Source organism: Thamnophis sirtalis, unplaced genomic scaffold, assembly GCF_051295495.1.
Source record: "Thamnophis sirtalis isolate CommonGarterSnake01/CBP01778 unplaced genomic scaffold, rThaSir2_p1.2 scaffold_4, whole genome shotgun sequence".
Taxonomy (NCBI): Eukaryota; Metazoa; Chordata; class Lepidosauria; order Squamata; family Natricidae; genus Thamnophis; species Thamnophis sirtalis.
Window position 1 is genome coordinate 92,486,181 of NW_028261384.1, and position 22,435 is coordinate 92,508,615.

Sequence of the window (22,435 nt, forward strand, 5' to 3'; positions counted from 1 at the left end):
AAAACATTTAATAATAATAGTTGTTCTAATATGCTTGTCTAAAAGGACAAAAAGATTCCTTATAGCTACTCAGAAGTGTCCAGTTTTGAGAAGTGATGAGAGGAGCAAGAAATAATAATCTCTGTTATTACTGCCTAGGAAGCAGATAGAGAAGATAGTACTAGGTTCTGCAATTGCAGGGCAGGTTGATAAGTGGGAAAGTAGTCAAAATTCCAATTTTGTTTTTAAATGGAATCTTTTTTGCATTAATTTTAAAGTTGAAGACTTGCCCAAACATATTTTAATTCCTGGATCGTGGAATGAAAGAAAGTCCTTTTTCTTATACAGTTCTTGGGAATGGCCATTAAAGGTTCAGAGTGAATACTTGTGTTTAGTATTGTATTTATGCTGATGCATTACAGACAAGGAGTTGCACCTACATGTTTGTATCAGGTTGTGTTTGACCTCAGCGGGCTGGGGGCTGGGTTGCCAGCTCGATGTCAGGGGTGCCTGTGGTGGCCCAAGCGCTCTGCCAGCAAAAACAGGCTCTCAAGCTCCATTTTTGGCTGCCATTGCCTCCTGCAACCTTCTGCCAGTGGAAATGGAGCGTGTTGCCCTCCTGAGCTCCTTTTTCACTGGTAGACAGTTGCAGGAGGCCATGGCAACCGAAAACAGAGCTGTGGAGCCCATTTTTGCTGGCAGAAGCACCACAGCCAGTCCATCACTGTTTCCAGGGCAGCCCCAAGGGTCAGATTTAAGAACCCCGTGGCCGGATCCAGCCCCCGGGCCTTGAATTTGACACTCTGGCCTATATTGAAAACCAGGTGCTTGTAAAATATTGAAGTGCTTTTTGAAGGTCATCTGTATATGATTTCTGACACTTTGAAGAGATTTAGACATCTGTCAAGGATGTCTTGCTATCCATCATCCATCTTCAATGTCCCTGTGCTGTTACTTACCTGTCTCCCTCCCTCATCTTTTAACAGGTTTCCTTGGAAAATCACCCTCTCTCTTTCTCCTTTTGTATTTTTCTTTTCATGCCCAAGCCATTTAAGGTCACATGACATAAATGTTTGCCTGCTTGATATAGGAATGAAAGAAAGAAAAACTGCTTAAAACATCCATAACTGCCCAAGTTTTTATATTTGAATGTTGTACTGTAAATGGATGATCAAACACTAATAAGCAAATATCTACAGAAGACATGCTTTGATTCTTGAGTAAACATGGTAAAACATCTGGGACAGGGCTTTGGCCCATTTAAAAAATGGGTTACAGGATTTGATAGTTTCAGTGACATTGTCTTATTAAATTTTATTTAATTTATGTTTGAATTTTTCTGCAGATCTGTCTGTGGTTGTATAGGCAAGGTTGAAAACAATTTTAAAGTAGTATATTGTTTATACTACTTAAAGACTAAGTTTACACAGGACACTTAAATTATTGTAACTTAATTTCTGAGTATTCACAATATATTAAATAATAGATGGATTGAATAATCTGGGCTCATACAAAAACATTAAAAAACAAAAAACACCAAGGTGAAAATTAACCAAGCTTAGCAGATCTTCAACTGATTTGGTTAAGCCAATATTAACTGCATATAATTGCCCCTTGGCAATTTTCATTGACTCCAATGGAAATACCCTGTTTCCCCAGAAATAAGACTTCCCTGGATAATAAGCCAAATTTAACTTTTGAGTTCATGTGCTAAAATAAGCCCTTCCCCGAAAATAAGCCCTCTCCGAAAATATTGCAACACAGCAGCCGCCATGAGGTGACCACGTTCATCGCCTCCTGCACCTCAAAAATAATAAAACCTCCCTGAAAATAAGGCCAAGTACTTATTTCGGAGAATCAAAAGAAAATAAGACCCTGTCTTATTTTTAGGGAAACATGGTAGAAGAAAGGGGGGAGATGAGCAAGCATCACTTGTATTTATAGCTCTTCCATTGCATTTTAAGACCGCTGAATTGGATTAATATGTGCAGGAATTTCCAAAGTTGGTATCCTTGGAATGGAATGGAATGGAATGGATATGGATGTAATATAATGTAAAACTTGTATACTCCAAGTATTGGAAAATATCTACCATAATTCTCTGCTAGCATGACCAGTAGATATTTGAGGATGAAATGTATAATCCAGTATAGGGCAACAACTCCGATAAGGGAAGTCCAGTGTATAATTTCCAGTAACCACAGTGAGAGGGCTATTTAAAACCTCCTAGATCCCAAGAGAAAGATCTTCTTGTCCAAATTCACATTGTGAGCAAAGCACTTCCACTGCCATCAGAGAATTCTGTGACTCTTATGCAAAGTAAGTAGCTCCATGATGGTAACCATCATTCAGTAAACGCTCCCCCCCCCCACCATGTGTTCAATATTCTGTTTGGGAAGACAGGCAGATTGTGAAATTGTCATGTCTTCTAGGACGGACTAATGGGCACCAAAGAGATTAAGTGAATGAGAGGATGGATGCATAATATAGCATGTTTATTTAAAACTCTGTAACAGGAGCTCTGAGGGTAAGCTTAGCTAATATGAGTGACTACATATCCTTTTTTTAGAGAGCACTGGTCTTTTGGAAGCATTATGTCCAGATAACTTTCCAATTTTAATTTCTGCCAGTATTAAAAATAACCCAGTCACCTGCAGGAAAACAGTTAATGTAAGCTTTGGACTGGAAGCTTAGTAGCACTTCATACCATGTCTGGGTCAGAGGTCATCTGAGACCTTGGCAAGTTGTAAGAGAAAACTGTTGTACCCTAGACAACAAACTACCTCTTCAAGGGCATTTTAATTGGCTCTGAGTTAAATATATTATTTTTAATTCATTCGTTTTTATTAGCGTTCTCCATAGAAATGTTAGCTTGCTTTAACATTTTGCATGGTTTCTTCTCAAACGTTTAGGATATGTCCTTTACTTTTTATCTTCTGTGGCATCATGATATGACAGTCATTGGATGCTCTGTGACAAATGGACATATTTTGGGGCAGCTTGGATCCTATAGGGTGTAAGACTATGTGGATTTATAATGCTTATGGAAAACATACTCCCTGATGTCAGCCAGATTTTAGACATCTGTGAATGTTAACAACTATATGAGAGCAGCAGCCAGTACTGAGTTTAAGTGGCTGCTTTTTAATATATGAAATATGGTGTCATATTTGAATATCAAAAATACCTGCACAACTGCAGGGAAAAAGAGCTGAATCTTCCTATCTTGCTCCCTTATTGCACTGAGTTAAGAGAGAAAAAAACTTGATGTGACAAACGTGGGGAATTTTGCCCCTCTTGAAGTAAAAAAGAATCCTCCTGTTTCATAATTTACAAAATCAGGCACATAGTCAGCCAACAAAGACACAGTAAAAGAAACATGTAAGCCATAGCAGGCTGTGAAAGCTATTCCGGCATCCACAACAGAATTTAGCTTCACATCCAATTGGCGAATCTGGGAACTGTTGTACAGGTACTCCTTGACCTACGATCGCAACTGGAACCAAAAAAATTGTCACTAAGCAATGCAGTTGTTAAGTGAATTGGGCCCAATTTTACTACCTTTTTTTTGCCAGATTGTGAGTAAATCACACGGTTGTTTAAGAGAATCAGGCTTCCTGCATTGACTTGCCTCCTGGGAAGATTACAAATAATGATCATGTGATCTGGGGGACGCTACAACCCTCAGAAATACACTCTGATTGCCAAGTGCCCAAAGTTTGATTACAAGACCCTGGGGACACTGTGATGGTTGTAAGTATGAAGACTGGCCAAAAATCACTTTTTTTTTTCAGTGCCATGGTAATTTTCAATGGTTGCTAAATGAATCGTTATATGTCGAGGGTTACGTGTAATCCACTTTGAACAGAGACTGTGTTCTGTGTGCTAGAGGGATAATTGAAATCTGTTATTTTGCATATTCCCTTTATGTAGACACTCACCAAGAATTATTATCTTCATTTCTTACTAAATATCCTGGTCATTTTTAATTTGTTTTATATTAAGTTGTGATTATCAGATCAGTATTTTACTGTTTGACCACAGCTAAATACTGAGTAGTTTGTACAGTACTCTGTAGTATCTCTTCTAAGTTTTCCTAGATTCTTTAAAATAGTGTTTGTTTTCTTTTTTTATCCTAATTAATTGGGATTTTCTTATTTTATTTGCTTGTCAGTGGTTAAATAAAAATTATTCATTGGTTAGTTGTGCTAGACATCATTTAAAAGTGGCCATGGGGAGGATCTGTAGAAAAGTTATCCTCCAATGATTGATTCTATCCATGAAAAGTAGTTTTGCCTTGGTACCATTGATATACTTTCTTGAAGCAGAAACAGAACATCACATGGGTGAAATAAAGGAGCTGTAATTCTTGTGGTGCACACTCTGCTAGCAGTTATACTTGAATTAAGTTACAGTGTGAACAAAGTATAGGCTGTTTACTCCATCTAGAGGCTGCTTATATGTACTTATTAGGGGTTTGTTCTCTGGTTACTGGTACCCAAGGAGGTTAAACTGGAACAATGCCCTTTGCCTCCCTCAGTTTTCATGGTGTATTTTTTTTCTGCTGTAGGGATGAAGCGTCCCTTGACCCCCTTCCACTCCCCCGGGAGTGGTATTTGTGGAAGCCTGGCAGAGAACTCGTGCATAGGAAGTCCTCCAGAGCAGCGTTCAAAGAGAGAGAAAAAGCACCCATCATTCACTCTCTGTGAAGTGTGTAATATCCAACTCAATTCTGCTGTCCAGGCCCAGATCCATTTCAATGGAAAGTCTCACCAGAAACGCCTCAAACATCTTAACAAAGGCAAAGTCCTGTCAAGTGCAGGTAAGGCTCAGTTTATATATACAGCTCCTCAGAAATGTGAAAGAGAGCCTGAAATGCAGAGTGTCTATATTCCTTTAGCTCCCTTCCACAAGCTCAGGAGCACCCTATATTTTGATATTGCTTAAACACATGCTTTTGAGATTTAATATTTATTACGCAAATTTATATTGCCTCCCAACTCACATATGGATGACTCCTGGCTGCTTATAACCTTTAAAGATTTTGTTCTTTCTTCCCCCCCCCCCCTTTAATTATTAACACTGGTTCATCACTGTGTTATCTTCCCTCAGACTCTCTTGATGATCCCTTTCTATGATTTCCTTCAAGTATGTCTCAAAAACTAACCATTTTAGTGAAGTTTTAGTTTTCATGCCCTACTTGAAAGGGATCCTTGAGGCATCCAAGCAATTTTTATAAGGAACTGACTTGATTTGCATTCATCTAATGAATATGCAAATTGGAATGCAATTATATGCAAGCATTCTGACATCTCATAATTTTCTAGTGTAGTTCTCTCAGCAAAGGTGCATATACAAACACATACATACATGCCTTCAAATATTTTACAATAAAACTTATATAAACATGAGGTAAGATATGTTTGGAACTGTATATTCAGATTTCATATATGTTCACAGATACATACCTAAATAAATATCTGTAGATTTTAAAAGTTTTCAGATTAATGCGGAAACAGTATAGGATAAAATGATGTAAAAAAAAAACATAGAGTGATCTATCCCAGTGTTTCCCAACCTTGGCAATCTGAAGATGTCCGGACTTCAACTCCCAGAATTCCCCAGCCAGCATTCGCTGGCTGGGGAATTACATATCATTTTATGTAAATAAATTCCCCTTACTTAAAAACAATGTTGCATTTGCATGGTGTGTGTGTGTGTGTGTGTGTGTTTGTGTATTTTCCAATATCTATTCTAAGTCTAGAGAGGGCAGCACAGTGCAGCATACAATACTAAAATCACCCATTCTTCCTTTTTCTAACCTTTTTCATATAACTGCTATCAAAAAGATTTCAAGAGCTCAATATTAAATTATATGATAGTTGGTGGAAGCAATTGTAGAAATTGTGAATGTGGATAATTGATGTGATAATAATAGACAAAGAACTGGAGAATATCAGTAAATATCAGGTCTGAAAATCGAACTTGAAAGATTATGGCATAAACCGGCTGTGGCAGTTCCTGTTGTTATAAGTACTGTGCCATATCAAAAAAATCTTAAACACACTTAGTAAATCTGCACACTGACAAAATTCTCATCTGTCAATTACAAAAAGACAATATAGTGTGGAGCTGCACATATGCTATACATTCTATGTTCTTGGGAAGAATGCAATGAAGACTAACACCTGCTAAGAACTGGCAGTTGTGATTTCATGTTATTGGAAATAATAGTAACAACTACAACCAACTACAACTGCATCCAGTTTTGGTTGCCATGATGTAAAAAAGAGTGCAGAGAAGAGCAACAAAGATGATTAGGGGACTGGAGACTAAAACATATGAAGAACGATTGCAGGAACTGGGTATGTCTAGTTTAATGAAAAGATTGACTGGGGGAGACATGATAGCAGTGTTCCAGTATCTCAAGGGATGCCATAAAGAAGAGGAGGTCAAGCTAGTCTCCAAAGCATCTGAGTGTAGGACAAGAAGCAACATGTGGAAAGTAATCAAGGAGAGAAGCAATTAGAACTGAGGATAAATTTCTTGACAGTTAGAACAATTAATCAGTGGAACAACTTGCCTCCAGAAGTTGTCAATGCTCCACCACTGAAAGTTTTTAAGAAGATGATGGATAACCATTTGTCTGAAGTGGTGTAGGGTTTCCTGGCTAAGGGGTTGGACTAGAAGACCTCCAAGGTCCCTTCCAAATCTGTTGTTCTGTTCTGTTCTATTCCTATTCCTATTCCTATTCCTAATTCTATCCTATCCTATCCTATCCTATCCTACCCAATCCTATCCTATCCTATCCTATCCTATTCATTGGTTAGGACTTGAACTGTTAAGTTTTTACCAGTCCCAAACTGTAAATTGAATTTAAGATTGTTGTTGTTGTTGTTACCTGTATTATTAGTAGTAGTACCATTAGTATTATTATTATGTAGTACTGCCTTGGGTGAAATCCCAAAACAACTGGAGCATCACTTGAACACCCTCAGCATTGACAGAATCAGCATCAGTTAAATGCAAAAGGAAGCTTTACTCAGAACAGCTTACATCCTGCGACTATATCTTTAATACCATCAAATGTCAATATCTGCCTATCTGGATGAAAATGCCAAAGCCAGTCTGAACATCTGTGCGACCAACCATTAACAATAATAATTTATTATGCTTGTATGCCACCTCTCAATGACTCTGGGTGGTTTACAAGAATCAAATAGGGAAATTACAGTAAAATCAGTAAAATATAAAATATGTATATATTTTTAAAATGCAATGAAGTGGGGAGTCTCCTTCTCCCTCATCAAAAGCCTCAGTGAAGCCAATAAAGGAGAATATTTGTAGCTCAGAGTCCACATTAGAGGTCCTTGGTGCTCTCTGAGCTTGGTTGTTTTCTTGCAAACATTTCATTCCTGAAACTAGCCTGACAAGCACTGATGATGTTACCTAGTTTGGGGAATAAAATGTCTGCAAGAAAACAAACAAGCTCAGAGAACACCAAAGACTCCTCACCTCAGTGAAGAGCCAGTTCTTTAAAATTCTTCTAAACAACTGGAGAGTGGGGCCATTGGATTATCGGGGTGCCTGGTTCCAAAGGACAGGTGCCGATATAGAAAAGATGCACTTCTAAGGTCAAAGATGACATTGTGTAATCGAAGGAGGCCAGAATTCATCAACCAGGCACCACTGAATTGGCCAGGCCTGTGCTGTGGGAGATAGGCAATTCCTCAAGCAAAAATTGCCAGGTCTAAATAGGGGTGGGGAGGGATAATAATGAATTCCCTTGTTGCTGTCACCACTGATCTGAGGATATGTAGGGATTACAGAGGATTATAGTACAAACTCTGAGAATAAATGGAGTGGGGCCATATGCTATGAAAGGCTTTATAGCTAACAGCAACCACCTTGAGTTGCACTTGGGAGCAAACTGGCAACTGGTATAGCTCACAAGGGAACAAGATCTAACCAAAATGCATGACTGTTAAAGAGTACTGTAATTTCTTAACATTTACTTAAGGAATTGACATTACAGGGAAAGTGTTCTATGTTTCTGTTTGCAAAGGATCTGGTTATATTAGGTAGGAGGATCCCTAAGGATCTTATTATGAAATCATTGCTCTCTATTTCCAGTGTTCATACTGTGAGTGCCAGTATTGATATTGCAGCACAGCAACACACAAATACCCGAGGTGAAAGATTCAGCAGCTTGGATTTAGAAATTTGTATACATGGGAAAAGGCTTGAATGATGGTGGAAACATCAAAACAACCCAATGAAGTCATCTTAGTTGCTACCAAAATTCACTAGGGGAAAAGACCAAGGAAAGATTAAAAAAATTGTGGCTGGAATTTTGTAATAACATCAAGAATCATTTCAAATTGATTGAGAAAGAAACACCTCAACAATTGCTAAGAGCCCTGTGTAAGCAGTTTTGAATACATTGGGAAAGAAGGAAGGAGGGAAGGAGGGAGGGAGGGAGGGAGGGAGGGAGGGAGGAAGGAAGGAAGGAAGGAAGGAAGGAAGGAAGGAAGGAAGGAAGGAAGGAAGGAAGGACATGCCTCCAGAATTGTGGGTGCTCCAACATTGGAGATTTTTAAGGAGAGATTGGACAACAATTTGTCTTAACAGTTATGGGATTTCCTGCTTGAGCAGGGGGTTAGACTAGGAGATCTCCAAAGTCCCTTTGAACTATGTTTTCCATTATTCTGAAGGAGAGCAAAGTAGTTCATATTATATCATATTATGCCATAGTAGTTCATATTATGCCAGCTTGTATAAAAATACCTGAATGGAATATATATTAGATATGATGGGAATATGGATAGGAAAGATTAAGGGGGATGTAATAACTGTCTTCTAGCCCTTGAGTGGCTTTAACAGAGAACTGAGGATTGACTTATTCTCCAAAGCACCAGAGGAGAGGAGAAGTAATGGGTGGAAGCTTGAGAAAGAGAGTTCCAATCTAGAAGTAAGGAAAAACTTTCTGTCAGGGAGTACAATCAATCAATGGAAAGCCTGCCCCCTAGAGTTGTGCGTCCGTGCTCTATCACTGGAGTTTTGAAAAATTGCCTGAATTTGACTGCGATGGTATAAGGCAGGGATGTCAAACTCAATTTTATTGAGGGCCACATTAGGGTTGTGTTTGACCTTGGAGGGCGGGATGGGAGTGGCTGGGGTGAGGGTGGCCAGATCAGTGTCACTCATGTCAGGGCACCAGTGGTGACCCAAGTGCTTTTTGACTGTGATGGCCTCCTGCAACCCTCTGCAAGTGAAAACGGAGCTAGGGAGGGACGCATGAGCTCCATTTTTGCTGACAGAGGCATCCCAGGACCCTAGGCCTTGAGTTTGACACCCCTGGTATAAGATCTACTGCTTTAAGCAGGGGGTTGGACTAAAGACTCTGACGTCCCTTTCAGCCCTCTGATTCTATGTTCTGTGTTCAGTGTTAGTAACTTAAATAGGAAGTTCTGAATAGCATTCCTTCGCTATAGTCTTTCTCCTAAAACATTTTTCTTCACCGCTTTCTTCCTCCTTCATTGTGGAGCCCATGAGAAGGTTCACAGCTTTAAGAGCCTGGCTCGTGAACCAGACCCTCATCTCTTCCTCTCTCCTACTCCTTCCTTCTCTCTCCCTCCTCCTTCCTCTCCCTCTCTCCCACCCTCTCTCATTTTCTCTCTTTCCTTGCCCCTTTATAAGAACTTTCTTCATTAGTCAACACCTTTGATAGAGTGCAAGAGATTGAATCTCATGTGAGGAAGCATGTTCTTGTTTGTATAATCTGTTGGTTCTGTTAACTTTAATATTGGTCAGTGATCATAATAATAGAATGGATTGGATTGGACTTAATTGAAAGAGTGGTAGGTGTTGTTTTTTTCTTGATAGAGCTATTATAAATTACTAATGTCCTGTTTGTAAATGGATATTCTGGGACATGTTAACTGTGATATGGCTGAGATTCAAGGTGGCAGAATTTCACGCAGTAATGATGTTTCTTCCATCTCTTTCTATTGCATCTCTCAGTCCATCCTTGCCATTCTCTGGCCCCAAAAAGTCAGTAACCATCCATAGGCATTACAGTTTGAGTTTTCCAAGCAGGCTTGCCTTGGGCCCTGTCAACTTGCATTTGATCAAGACATCAGTGTTAACATTTGGTGCAGGAAGAATATTCTCCTTAGGGCTTGCCTACCCTTCATCCTATTACAGTGATGTGTTGTAAGGTCTGAACCATCTTTTTTGCATTTTACTATCTGGTTTAAATGATTGCTACTGAATTAAGGAACCCTTTTATTTATGCAGCTTTGTATTATCCCTCTGTGACCCTTCCCTCCCTCTTTCAAGATGCTCCAGAAATCGTGGAGCCACCATTGAAAGCATCAGTCCTTCATTTCATTCTCCTTCTTTCTATGCTTGCTCATAATAATATTCAATAAAACATCTCTAAGTTTCTTGACTTTTCAGTACTTTATTGGCTGCCTCTACATCTATAAGCATATGGATACAATCATATCTATATATTTATAAGTGTTAGCAGGAAAAAGAAAAGTTACTAGCAGAAAGTCAATGAAATTCTGTAAAATTTCAATGGTGGCTCCATGATTTGACCACAAATTAAGAAGGTTAGAACCTACTGTTACAAAGATGTGTATAAGCCACCAAGCTACATTTTCTGATTGCATTAAGTAACTTTTAGTAAAAGACATTGGCTGATCTGTTCTCCATCTGATGGTGCAGGAGGGTTCAGAAATGGGTTGTTCAATCCTTATTTGCCCAAGGGACTAAGTCAAAATTGAAACTACGCCTCCAGCAACAGGGAGAAAGAACTATTTAACTCAATTTTTGTATCTGTCTTTACACAAAGCGATAAAACAGTCCAACCTATCAAAAACAGCACCACAAAAACCAGATTAGGAACACAAATTGAAATAGGGAAGAAAATGGTAAGTGAGCACCTGTCTACCCTAGACGAGTTCAAATTACCAGGACTGGATGGATTACACCTCAAGGTTCTGAAGAAACTGACAGACGAGATCTCAGAACCATTGAACTATATCTTTCAGAGATCCTGGAGCATCGGGGAACTGCCAGAAGATTGGAAAAGAGCTGATGTGGTTCCCATCTTCAAAAAAGGGGGAAAAATAGATCCAGACCTATCAGCCTGACCTCAATACCAGGAAAGATTCTGGAAAAGATAATCAAGCAATGAATTAGCGAACACCTAGAAGTAAACAAAGTAATAGCCAAAGGCCAACGTGGGTTTGTCAAAAACAGATCATGCCAGACTAATCTTATTGTGTTCTTTGACAAAGTGACAAAATTAGTGGACCAGAGGAATGCCATCGATATAGTTTACTTGGACTTCAGTAAGGCATTTGATAAGGTAGACCAAAACCTACTACTAGATAAAGTAGAAGAATGTGGTTGAACAGCATCACCACCAGATGGATTCATAACTGGCTGACCAACTGCACTCAACATGTAGTCCTCAATGGAACTGGATCTACATGGAGGGAAGTATGTAGTGGAGTACCCCAAGGCTCTGTTTTAGGTCCAGTACTCTTCAACATCTCATCAATGATTTGGATAAGGGGATAAATGGGGAACTCATCAAATTTGCAGATGACACCAAGCTGGCAGGAATAGCCAACACTACAAAAGACAGGCTTAAGATACAGAAGGATCTTGACAAACTTGAACATTGCGCACTATCTAATAAAATGAAATTCAATGGTGAAAAGAGTAAGGTTCTACATTTAGGCAAGAAAAACAAAATGCACAGGTACAATATAGGTGGTACCTTGCTCAATAGTAGTAACTGTTAGAGGGATTTTGGAGTCCTAGTGGACAACCATTTAAATATGAGCCAGCAGTGTACAACAGCTGCCAAAAAAGCCCACACAGGTCTAGGCTACATAAACAGAGGGATAGAATCAAGATCACGTGAAGTGTTAATACCACTTTATAATGCCTTTGTAAGGCCACACTTGGAATACTGCATTCAGTTTTGGTTGCCACGATGTAGAAAAAATGTGGAGACTCTAGAAAGAGTGCAGAAAAGAGCAACAAAGATGGGAACACGATCAGCACTGGCAGGGCTTGTGGTGAAGCTGTGCGGCTGATCCGGGGCTCTTGGAGCCATTTTCTTCACCAGGAACACCAGACTTGGTTGCATGGCTTTACACATGAGTATGGGGCCCTGGAGGTGGCCATTTTGGGGAGGACCTCATGGCAGTGGCCATTTTGTTGGTGGACACAAGACAATAACCATTTTGGGAGTCCTCTGCTGTGTCACGAGGGCAGTGTCCATTTTGTTTCCACCTTTTTCAGCCACGAGGCTCATTGCGATTGCCAGTCTCTGTGGGGAAGGTTGCAGATTGGGAAGCAGTCACAGGGCATGGTTCTTGTGTGTTTTTTGCCACACTTATGATGGCTGATTTTCCCGGGGAAAGCTCCTCTGAAGGTGTCAGCATTCCAAATATCATCCAGAATTAAATCAGAGTTCAAGACATAACTTTCATCAAAGTTCCAATTTAATGTTGGCACAACTGTGGAAACCCAAATCTGAAGGCTTCCTGGGTTTTCACCCAGTTGAAAGTTCATGAACTTGCCCCCACACCCACAAGTCCATCACATGGTCCAATCTTCCTCTGCCACTTTGGCATTTCCACCCATCTAGTTCCGGTCAGATGCAGAGGTGCAGAGACAAAGAATGACCTTGATTTCTAGAAAGGAACTTTTTATTTTGAAATCAAACATACTCCTACACCCTCCCAATTCCCCACTAATGAAACAGCATAGTAAAAAGAGAGAGAGTGTGTGTGTGTGGCAGGCCAAAGATCCTAAAAGGAATATGATTGCAGTCCTTACAGAAGGTCTCCTCATCGGATCCCCCAAACCTGGCAAGGCAATCTACCTTCCAAGCAGGGAGGTAATGGGGCTGAGGAGAAGTCCAAGCAGGGGGGGGGGTGGAGATAAAGCCCCCTTGCTTCAGTAAGATCCTCCCCTCTAAGGCAGCACCACTCTCTCCCTCCCCTTCCCCCGAGGCTCACTGGGTCCCCAAGGACCAACTCTATTTCACCACCCCTTTCGGAAGTGGAGGACGAGGATGATGAGTGCCAACCATTTGCCTGCCTGGATACTGCCCCCATATCGAACCACAGGCTTAAGCTGGGATCCAGGCCGGGTCCTAGTAATACTTTGGTGAATTTGATGACCTACATGATAATATCCAATCTCTTATTCATCGAGCAATTGTGCATGGCATAGCCCTTCAAGGTCGTTCCTCTGACCAGGCGGATGTGGAGCTGGCGGTAGCCAAGAGCAGACACATCCAGGATCCAGTTGCTCGGGGGGGCGCGTTGCTAGGAACACAACTAGCCCAGGGTTGCTGGTCCCCTTCAGACCTTACTCATAATATAAATTGGCTGGAACTGCATGTGGCTCATCTGGCCCTTCAACGCTTTCAGGCCCTTGTAGAGCACAGACATGTCCTGCTATTGACAGACAACATACCTACAAAGGCGCACGTCCTGCAGGATTGGACGGCCTATAAATTTAATAAATAATAATTTAATAAATAATAAACAAGCAGGGATGCACACATTTCAGGGCCCTCTGAGCGGAGTCTCAACGTCTGGGACTGTGGGCAGAGAGACACCTGCTGTCCATCAAGGTGGAACACATCTCTGAGGAGGTGAACCACCAAGCAGATTCGGCTGAGCAGGGCCACAGTGGACCAGACATAATGGCAGCTAGACCTGGACCTGTTCCAGGAGATCTGCTGGAGATTCGGACAGCCAGAGGTGGATCTTTTCGCATCTCCAGAAAGCACCCAGCTCCCCAGGTTTCTTACAAGGTTCCCAACTCAGGGAATGGAGAGGAACAATGCCTTGCACAGCAAGTGGCCCTGGAAGTTGCTTTATGCATTTCCCCCTCTTCCACTGATTCCAGGGGTGCTGGGGAAGATAGTGACATAAGGGGCAGAGGTAATCATGGTTGCCCTGTATTGGCCATGCAGACCTTGGTTCGCGGACCTAGTAGGTCTGTCTATTGCCAAACCATGGAGGATCATCCCGCAAGAGAGGATCTCCCTTTACCAGGGGGTCCTGGTCCATCCAGAGCCACAGTGACTCCGGCTGACCATCTGGCATTTCAAAGGGAGATCTTGAAGAAGGAGAAGTTCTCCTTGTGGGTGATATGGACTATTGTAGCATCTAGGCGCCCCTCCATGACCAGAATTTACAAGATCACATGGTCTACCTTCTGTAATTGGTGCAGTATGGCACAGGTGGACCCCAAGCGCCCCTTGCTACTTAACATCCTGGAATTCCTCAGGATGGGTTGGAGAGAGGCATGTCGCATAATACTCTTCGCAGGCAGATTTTGGCCCTTTCCACGGTCCTGGTACTGGACGGTCGGGAAGGTCTGAGTCGTCACCCAGTGGTGAAGAGGTTTTTAAAGGTGGCAGCTAATCTCCGATCCCCGGTAGTTCACAGGTTCCCGTCATGGGATTTGTCCACGGTCCTTGTGGCTCTCGTGGCTTCCCCTTTTGGACGTCTGAGAACGGTCTCCTTGCAGTTCCTTACCCTGAAGGTGGCCTTCTTGGTCGCCAACACATCTATTGGTCAGAGGGGACCTTTGTATTTTTCATCCTAACACAGTCGTGCTGAGGCTTGATCCGCTTTTCATTCCCGAAATAAATTCCCATTTTCATGGGAAGTTAGTTCTTCCGGATTTTTTGTCTTCCGTTCATAGAAAGAGAAAACCTGGCACAAGTTGGACGTGTGGAGGGCTCTCTATGTTTATATCAAGAGGACAGCATCCTCCAGGAAGATGGAAGCTTTGTTTGTCTCTTTTCAGCCATCAGCAATAGGATCTAGAGTGTCCCCTTCTACCATTGGGCAGTGGTTAAGGGCTTGCATTGCCCGGGCCTATGAGGTAAGCTGGTGCCACAAGGAATAATGGCCCATTCCACTAAAAGCACAGCCACCACGGCCGCATGGAACACTTAGGCTCCAATTGAGGATATTTGCAGAGCAGCAACATGGGCTTTCCCATCGCCATTTATTAAGCACTATCGATTGGATGCTTTTGCATCTGCTGAGGCGTCATTCGGTCAAAGGGTGCTTCAGGGAGTTCTTGCTCCCTCGGGTACCACGGACCAATGAGTTCCCACCCTAGGGACTGCCGCTTTGGTATGTCCCACATTTGGACCCTCCAGCGCCATCAGCTGGAGAAGGAACATTGGTCCTACCTGAACGTTCTTCTCAGCATGGTGCAGGACGGTCCAGATCCCTTCCTTGTTTGATGTGTTAGGTCTGGGTCTCCAGGGCTATTAATGCTGTGGGCAGGGCCTGTTCTTCTTTTGTTTCCTTAGTTGAAGCTGTGCCTCATTGGAATTGGAAGTCAGCAGGGGGAGCTGGAGGCATGGCTTCAATTCTGGCTCAGTTTCTTGGGCAAATAAGGATTGAACAACCCACATCTGGACCGTCCTGCGCCATGCTGAGAAGGATGTTCAGGTAGGACCAACATTCCACTTCTTCATTCCTGGGATTTCTCAGCACCTAGTGTGACATGATGCAGGCAAATTGATTTATGGAGGCAATTGATACATGATTTGTTTAACCACCTTTATCTGTTGTTGGAATTAGCTATACATTTCTAATAATAATTGGCTTTTATTACGTTGGCAATGTGAATCTGTTTTGCCCTTCCAAAAATGAAAGCACTAAATAGTATTACCGTAGGTACTTCTTAATTAATGAACTTCAGCTGTGTTGATGTTCCACAGACATTATCTCTAGTCCATACTAGGGGAGGGATTATAGAACATTTCGAATGTGAATGTATCTAACTTTTCATTTTTGAATAATATACAAAATCCTTATTAGTCATCAGTTTTAAAAATGATATTGCCGGTATTTGAATATTGCAATATTATAATTCACCAATTAAAAATAAGTTTAAGGAAATTTAGGAAAAAGCTTATACATAATGTACCTCTTCAGGAAAATGAAGAACAAAAATGCATTATATTAGAGAACATTATGTGTAAATAATGGGTTAAGTGCTCGTAAATAAATGCAAATATTTTAGTGAAGTTTTTTTTTTTAAAATAGCAAAGTTGACAAACCAGGCTAGATTTACTTGAAGAAATGGAAATTAACTGATTTGTTCATTTCTCCTCTATATCGTTAATGCCTATATCAATTAGGGCTGATGACAGCTGTCATTTGACTTAAGCAGGGGCATCAGGTTGAGGAAATAAATCTAACATCTATCCATCTTTTTCAAAACCTAGAAGAGATATAAGAACATACAAAAGATACTAAATTATTCCATTATCTGGTATTTCAAGGAAAAAATAATTTATCAGTAAATCTTGCTGTGTTTAGCATCCTTTTATTCACGGAACCAGAAGTAAAGTAGGAAACCAACATATTTCTGAAAATTGTTTCTGATTTTCTATTCTTTCTTTCTTTCTTTCTTTCTTTCTTTCTTTCTTTCTTATTAATTTATTAATTTATTTATATTTATTTATTTATTTATTTATTTTTGACATGGAAAAAGGAGGGTGGGATAAGCTATTCCAGAGAAAGTTTTGGCAAGAATTGTGAAGGGTACAGCTGGCCCGAAAGAGAGACTATGAGGGCTCATTTGCCTGTGATGGCTGAACGCATCTATGATTATAATGGCAGCTGACAGGTTTTGCTAGCTAGGGAAAGGGAATTTTTTTAGCAACAGAAAATTTGAAGCCCAAATAAAGGTTTGCAATTGTTTTGGTTTTTTTAAGTGGCAAAATGTTAGATAAACAGGAGACAAGTAAGATCCTGAAGAGTGAAAGCCTTTGCAGGAAGATATTGGAAATGGCCATGTCCCAGGATACAATGCCATGGTTCTGGGAACACGCAGGGAGAGTGCTGAATGTTGAACACGCCTCATTACTAGAATCATCATGACTTTGATATCATTTGGATGTCATTTGATTTAGTGCCTTACTGAGCAGAGTGGGCTCAAGTTATGTTACTCTCATAGCAGCAAAATTCCATTCCTTTCTCTCTCCTTCCTCACCCCAACCCCCCATCCCCATTGTTAGCAGAGCTCAAGGGTTGATAAATTATGGTTTCTTTCAGTTTTTTCCCCCCAGATGCAAAGTGAAAAGAAAACGCAACAACTATTGGAAACAATGTGAGCCAAAATACATCTGACCCTCATTCTCCAGTGTTTGGGAATCAATGGAGAATTTGCATTCTTACTATTGGCCATTTGATGTTTTCAGAATAATTGCTGCTTTTGAATTCAGAGTTCTTTTTTGGATTGGGAGCATCATAATTGGAGTTTGTGACATTAGTATAATGAGAGTGGGTTATGTTTTAGAGAAATCAGAGAAATGTAATAGGATTTAAAAGAGGTTCTTTGAACAGAACTAAAAGACAAAAGAACAAGAGCTATTGTTAAAGCCACCAGAGCTACATTAACACCCATCCTTCTATATATACAAAGCTTGAGCTGATTCTGTTAGGTTGACTTAGAATAAAAATGCTTATATTTCCTCACTTAGAGCTCCACAGGATTGGTTGCATTGCTTGGGGCAATAGTGCAATAATATTAGGAGACAAACTTAGGCATTGTTAGCTGAGTACTAACTCAATACTAACCTAGAATGCAGAATTCCTATTTTGGTTTCACTGCCCTTTTTTTTCTATCATCACCTTAGAGGTTTTAGAAGTATACTGAAAAACTAAGGCTTCAGAAAGTTTTGCATCTAAAATCATTTTATTGCTTGTGAACGGAATATATATTATGGGTAGAAAATTGAATATCATTTGAGTCAACTGGCAAATTTGAAAATTCTTTGAAACACAATTGAGGAACATAAACTGTTTGCCTTTGAACCTTTCTTTCCCTGAACTCATTAGTTCCATCTACTGTGTTTTGCGATTTACTGTTTTGCAGAGGTTTTTTCCACTGCTTTGTTGAATGATCCTAGCTAATCAGAAAGCACACAAAGAATGATGACCTCAGAGCTCTACAGAACCAATTAACATTATCAGATAAAATGAACAGCAGGACAATGTGGATGCAACTGAGGAAAAGCTAAGTTGCAGTGCTGTCCTGTTTGGTGCTAGGGTAGAGCTGGTATGATTTCATTAGCGTTCAGTTGCTGAAATTTAGCTCCGTAAAATACATCTGATTGTCTCAGTAAGAGGGCCTTCATCTGACATCTGCCTCTATGGTCAGTCTCCCTTGTATAGGGATCCACAAAAGATTGCCAGCAAAGTGGATGATTTCTTGCAGCTTATTGAATGGCTGTCAATTCCTTTCTGCAGACATTTAGCTTTTCCCAAATGTTTTTCAACAGCTTTTTACTGTCCTTTTATTGTTTCCAACAATAAACATCCCACACACAATGCTTCAAAAGTTAAAAGTGTTCATTGGGACTGTAATAACCACAATAATAAAACGGTACACAGGTCTGGATGAAAAGGTTGATCTTCAATTAACATTGATTCCCCCTGCCCCTCAAACCTTCTGATCATTGCAAAGCACTTGCAAAAAAAGAGCTGGTGCAGGCTAGAGGAGAGACAAATCTCCTGTTTCTCCATTTTTCCAAATTGCAATGCAAAAAAATGGTTAAGAATCTTCCTTGCCAAAGATATATATACAGCGTTCCTGTTCTCATCTACCTCTCTGATGAAAAGAAACAAACTGCAGATTTCTATACTCAGAAATTCAAACCCAGATATACATTAAATTCTTAAAAAGGCACAATTCTGAGCCTATCTAAAATAGGCCTCATTGCAGAAAACCTTCAAACTTTAAATAACATCATTTTTTATTTGGGAATGTCCCAGCATTTTAAAAATATTTTTATTAGCTAATAATTTGAAATATGAGCAAACTGTGTTCTGTGTTTGGCTTCAGCTAATCCACTTGGAAGTGAACCCCCTTGAAATGTGAAAGGCAAATGACACTGATAGTGATTGAACTATCAAAAAACAATTATACAATGTAATTGACTTTCATAGAATCTCTGAAGGAGAAACAGACGCTGTCAGAAAGATTACAAATATTTATGGATTGGGGGTTAACATCAGATATGTGAAAAATCACTTTTTCTACGTGATTGTATTTTAAACTGTATTTTAAACCTGGCAACTTTAAGACGTGTGGACTTCGACATCCAGCTTTCTGGCTGAGAAATTCTGAAAGTTGCCAAGTTTGAAAAATATTGCTTAGTTTATACTGGATTTTGTGTGTGTGTGTGTTCTTTTGAGTTATACCAGTGACGTGCGGTGAGGTTTATGGCTGCTGAGGCAAAAAGAAAGAAAGCGGCTTTTGGCCGCCCTGCTGCTATGTCCGACATAGAGGCGTCCCACGTGGCTCGCTTTTTACGGGCTGCCAACGCTTCCTGCTCGGTCGCCTTCTGATCACTGACCTGGTTTCCCTCCCAAGTCCCACCGGGCGAGAAGGTTATACAGTATACATCTAGGACAGGAGAAGTAGGCGGTCTGGGTTCAGGGCTGCAAATTGAGGTCCGGCTCCTCTCGCATCCTGCCCCCATTGAACGTGGTATCTTCCAGCCGTCCCCGGGGCTGCCGTTGCAGGTGGCGCAGTCGGCCGGCAGACCAAAGCCTGGGCGCTGCCCGTTGTGGACGTCACACAGAGTCGGGGGCCAGCAGCCGTTCCCACCACCTGACCTCGGTGGTCCTTCTCGCCTCACGGGAAGAGCCCGCAGTGGTGCTGGAACTGAGCCAGGGGCTTCCCCGGCACAGAGAAAGAAAGCTGGCAGGCTGCTCTCCCTGCCTCTCCTACCCCTTCCCTCTGAGTGAAGAAAAAAAACACACATACACACACACACACACACACACACACACACACACACACACACACAAATTACTTACAATTACTTACAAATTACATTAATTGTGAATTCTCCCCCTACCTCCGACCCACATACCTTTTCCAGCTGTTTTACAATCACAGAGGATTTCAATTCTGCTCTTGTCTGCCATGATGAAAATGTAAAAATATAATAGGAAAAAGGCAAGAGCTGCTGAGGTAAGGCTGGGTTAGCTGCTGCCAGAGTCCCCAATGGATGACTCTGCTTAACTGTTTAAAAAGCCTCTAAAAAAACACCCTCTACAGGAGAAGGCGAGAGAACCACGTGCCTCATCTGCATAAGGAATTTTTCGGCTTTTAACCCTTGCTTAACTCTGCTCGAATGATCATAAAGTCAGACTAAATGAGGCACATGGTTCTCCCGCCTCCTCCTGTGAAGGGCACTCTTTTAGAGACTTTTTTAAACAGTTAAGCACTAAGCAGAGTCATCCACTGTGACTCTGGCACCAACTACCTCAGCCTTTTTCCTTTTAATTTTTTTTTTTTTCATGATGACAGTGGTGAGGCCCTGCCTCCCCTGCCTTCCCTGCCTGCACATCACTGAGTTATACCATCATGAAAACTAACAACAGTAAAGATTATTTCTTTAAGAATTGTTTTACCAATCTGTCTGGCTTTGAGCTCTTGGACTAACAATTTATGTACACTGAGTATAATTCCAATGGTCATTCAGAATTATTGTTTCTAGTAATCAAATAATCCTATCAGAGGTATTATATTCACTTTTAGGACCAATACACAGTTTCCTTGCTCTGGTATACAGATATCCACTGTTTCCCTAACACGGTCCTTGGGTCTAAGCCTATAGTTAGAAGTTTAGAGGTTTTATTCAACTTGTGTGCCGCCCTATTCCCGAGGGACTCAGGGCGGCTAACAAAACCGGAAGGGAGGGGAACAATACAAAAGGAAAGAAAACAAAGACAAACAACAATACATAACCAATTTAAAAGGTCTCAGCAAGCACACCAGTTCGAGTGGGGATGGAACTCAGCAGCCCCAGGCCTGCTGGAACAGCCAGGTCTTAACAGCTTTACGGAAAGCCTGAAGGGTGGTGAGGGTCCGAATCTCCACAGGGAGATCGTTCCAGAGGGCCGGAGCAGCAACAGAGAAGGCCCTCCTCCGGGTAGTCGACAGCTGGCATTGGCCGGCAGATGGAATTCGGAGGAGGCCTAGTCTGTGGGATCTAATGGGTCTTTGGGAGATAATTGGCAGGAGGCAGTCTCTCAAGTACCCAGGTCCAATACCATGTAGGGCTTTATAAGTGACGACTAGCACCTTGAAGCGTATCCGGAGACCAATAGGCAGCCAGTGCAGCTCGCGGAGGATAGGTGTAACGTGGGTGTACCGAGGCGCACCCACAATCGCTCGCGCGGCTGCATTCTGGACAAGCTGAAGTCTCCGAACACTCTTCAAGGGCTGCCCCATGTAGAGCGCATCGCAGTAGCCCAGTCTTGAGGTCACAAGGGCGTGAGTGACTGTTGTGAGAGCCTCCCGGTTCAGATAGGGACGCAATTGGTGCACCAGGCGAACCTGGGCAAATGCCCCCCTGGTCACAGCCGACAAATGGTGATCTAAAGTCAGCTGTGGATCCAGGAGGACTCCCAAATTGCAAACCCTGTCTGAGGGGCGTATAATTTCACTCCCCAGCCTGAGAGTTGGAATACATGGCCAATTATTGGGAGGGAAAAACACAAGCCACTTGGTCTTGTCAGGATTGAGAGCAAGTTTGTTTACCCCCATCCAGACCCTGACAGCCTCCAGGCACTGACACATCACGTCAACTGCTTCACTTAGTTGGCACAGGGCGGACAGATACAACTGTGTATCGTCCGCGTACTGGTGATATTTTATCCCGTGCCGCCGAATGATCTCACCCAGCGGCTTCATGTAGATGTTAAACAGGAGGGGAGACAGGACCAAACCCTGTGACACCCCATACTTAAGGGGCCTGGGGGTCGACCTCTGCCCTCCAACCAACACCGACTGTGACCTGTCCGAGAGGTAGGAGGAGAACCACCGAAGAACGGTGCCTCCCATCCCCACCTCTCGCAACCGTCGCAGAAGGATACCATGGTCGATGGTATCGAAGGCCGCTGAGAGGTCAAGGAGCACTAGGACGGAGGCATGGCCCCCATCTCTGGCTCTCCAGAGATCATCGGTCATTGCGACCAAAGCAGTTTCCGTGCTGTAGCCAGGCCTGAATCCAGACTGAAAGGAGTCTAGATAATCGGTTTCATCCAAGGACCGCCGGAGCTGAGAGGCCACCACTTTCTCAACAACCTTCCCAACAAAGGGGAGGTTGGAGACTGGACGATAGTTATTTAAAATGGCTGGATCCAAAGACGGCCTCTTCAGGAGGGGTCTCACCACCATCACCTTTAGGGGGGGAGGAAAGAACCCCTCCCGGAGGGAGGCGGTAACTATCGCCTGGATCCAGCTCCGTGTCACCTCCCTGCTGTTCGCGACCAGCCAGGAGGGGCACGGGTCCAGCACACACGTGGAGGCACTCACTGCTCCGATGGCCTTGTCCACTTCATCAGGAGTAACAAACTGA

The 22,435-nt window shown here is 42.0% G+C and overlaps 1 protein-coding gene across 2 annotated transcripts in view; it reads left to right on the forward strand.

Moving 5' to 3' along the window:
- The window catches only part of ZNF385C (zinc finger protein 385C), a 196,486-nt gene that overhangs the window by 69,265 nt on the left and 104,786 nt on the right, over nucleotides 1-22,435 (forward strand). For both annotated transcript variants that reach the window (XM_014052706.2, XM_014052708.2), the window contains exon 2: nucleotides 4,550-4,801. In XM_014052706.2, the coding sequence (XP_013908181.1) occupies nucleotides 4,552-4,801 (250 nt within the window). In that variant the 5' untranslated portion in view covers nucleotides 4,550-4,551. The remainder of the gene's footprint in view (nucleotides 1-4,549; nucleotides 4,802-22,435) is intronic.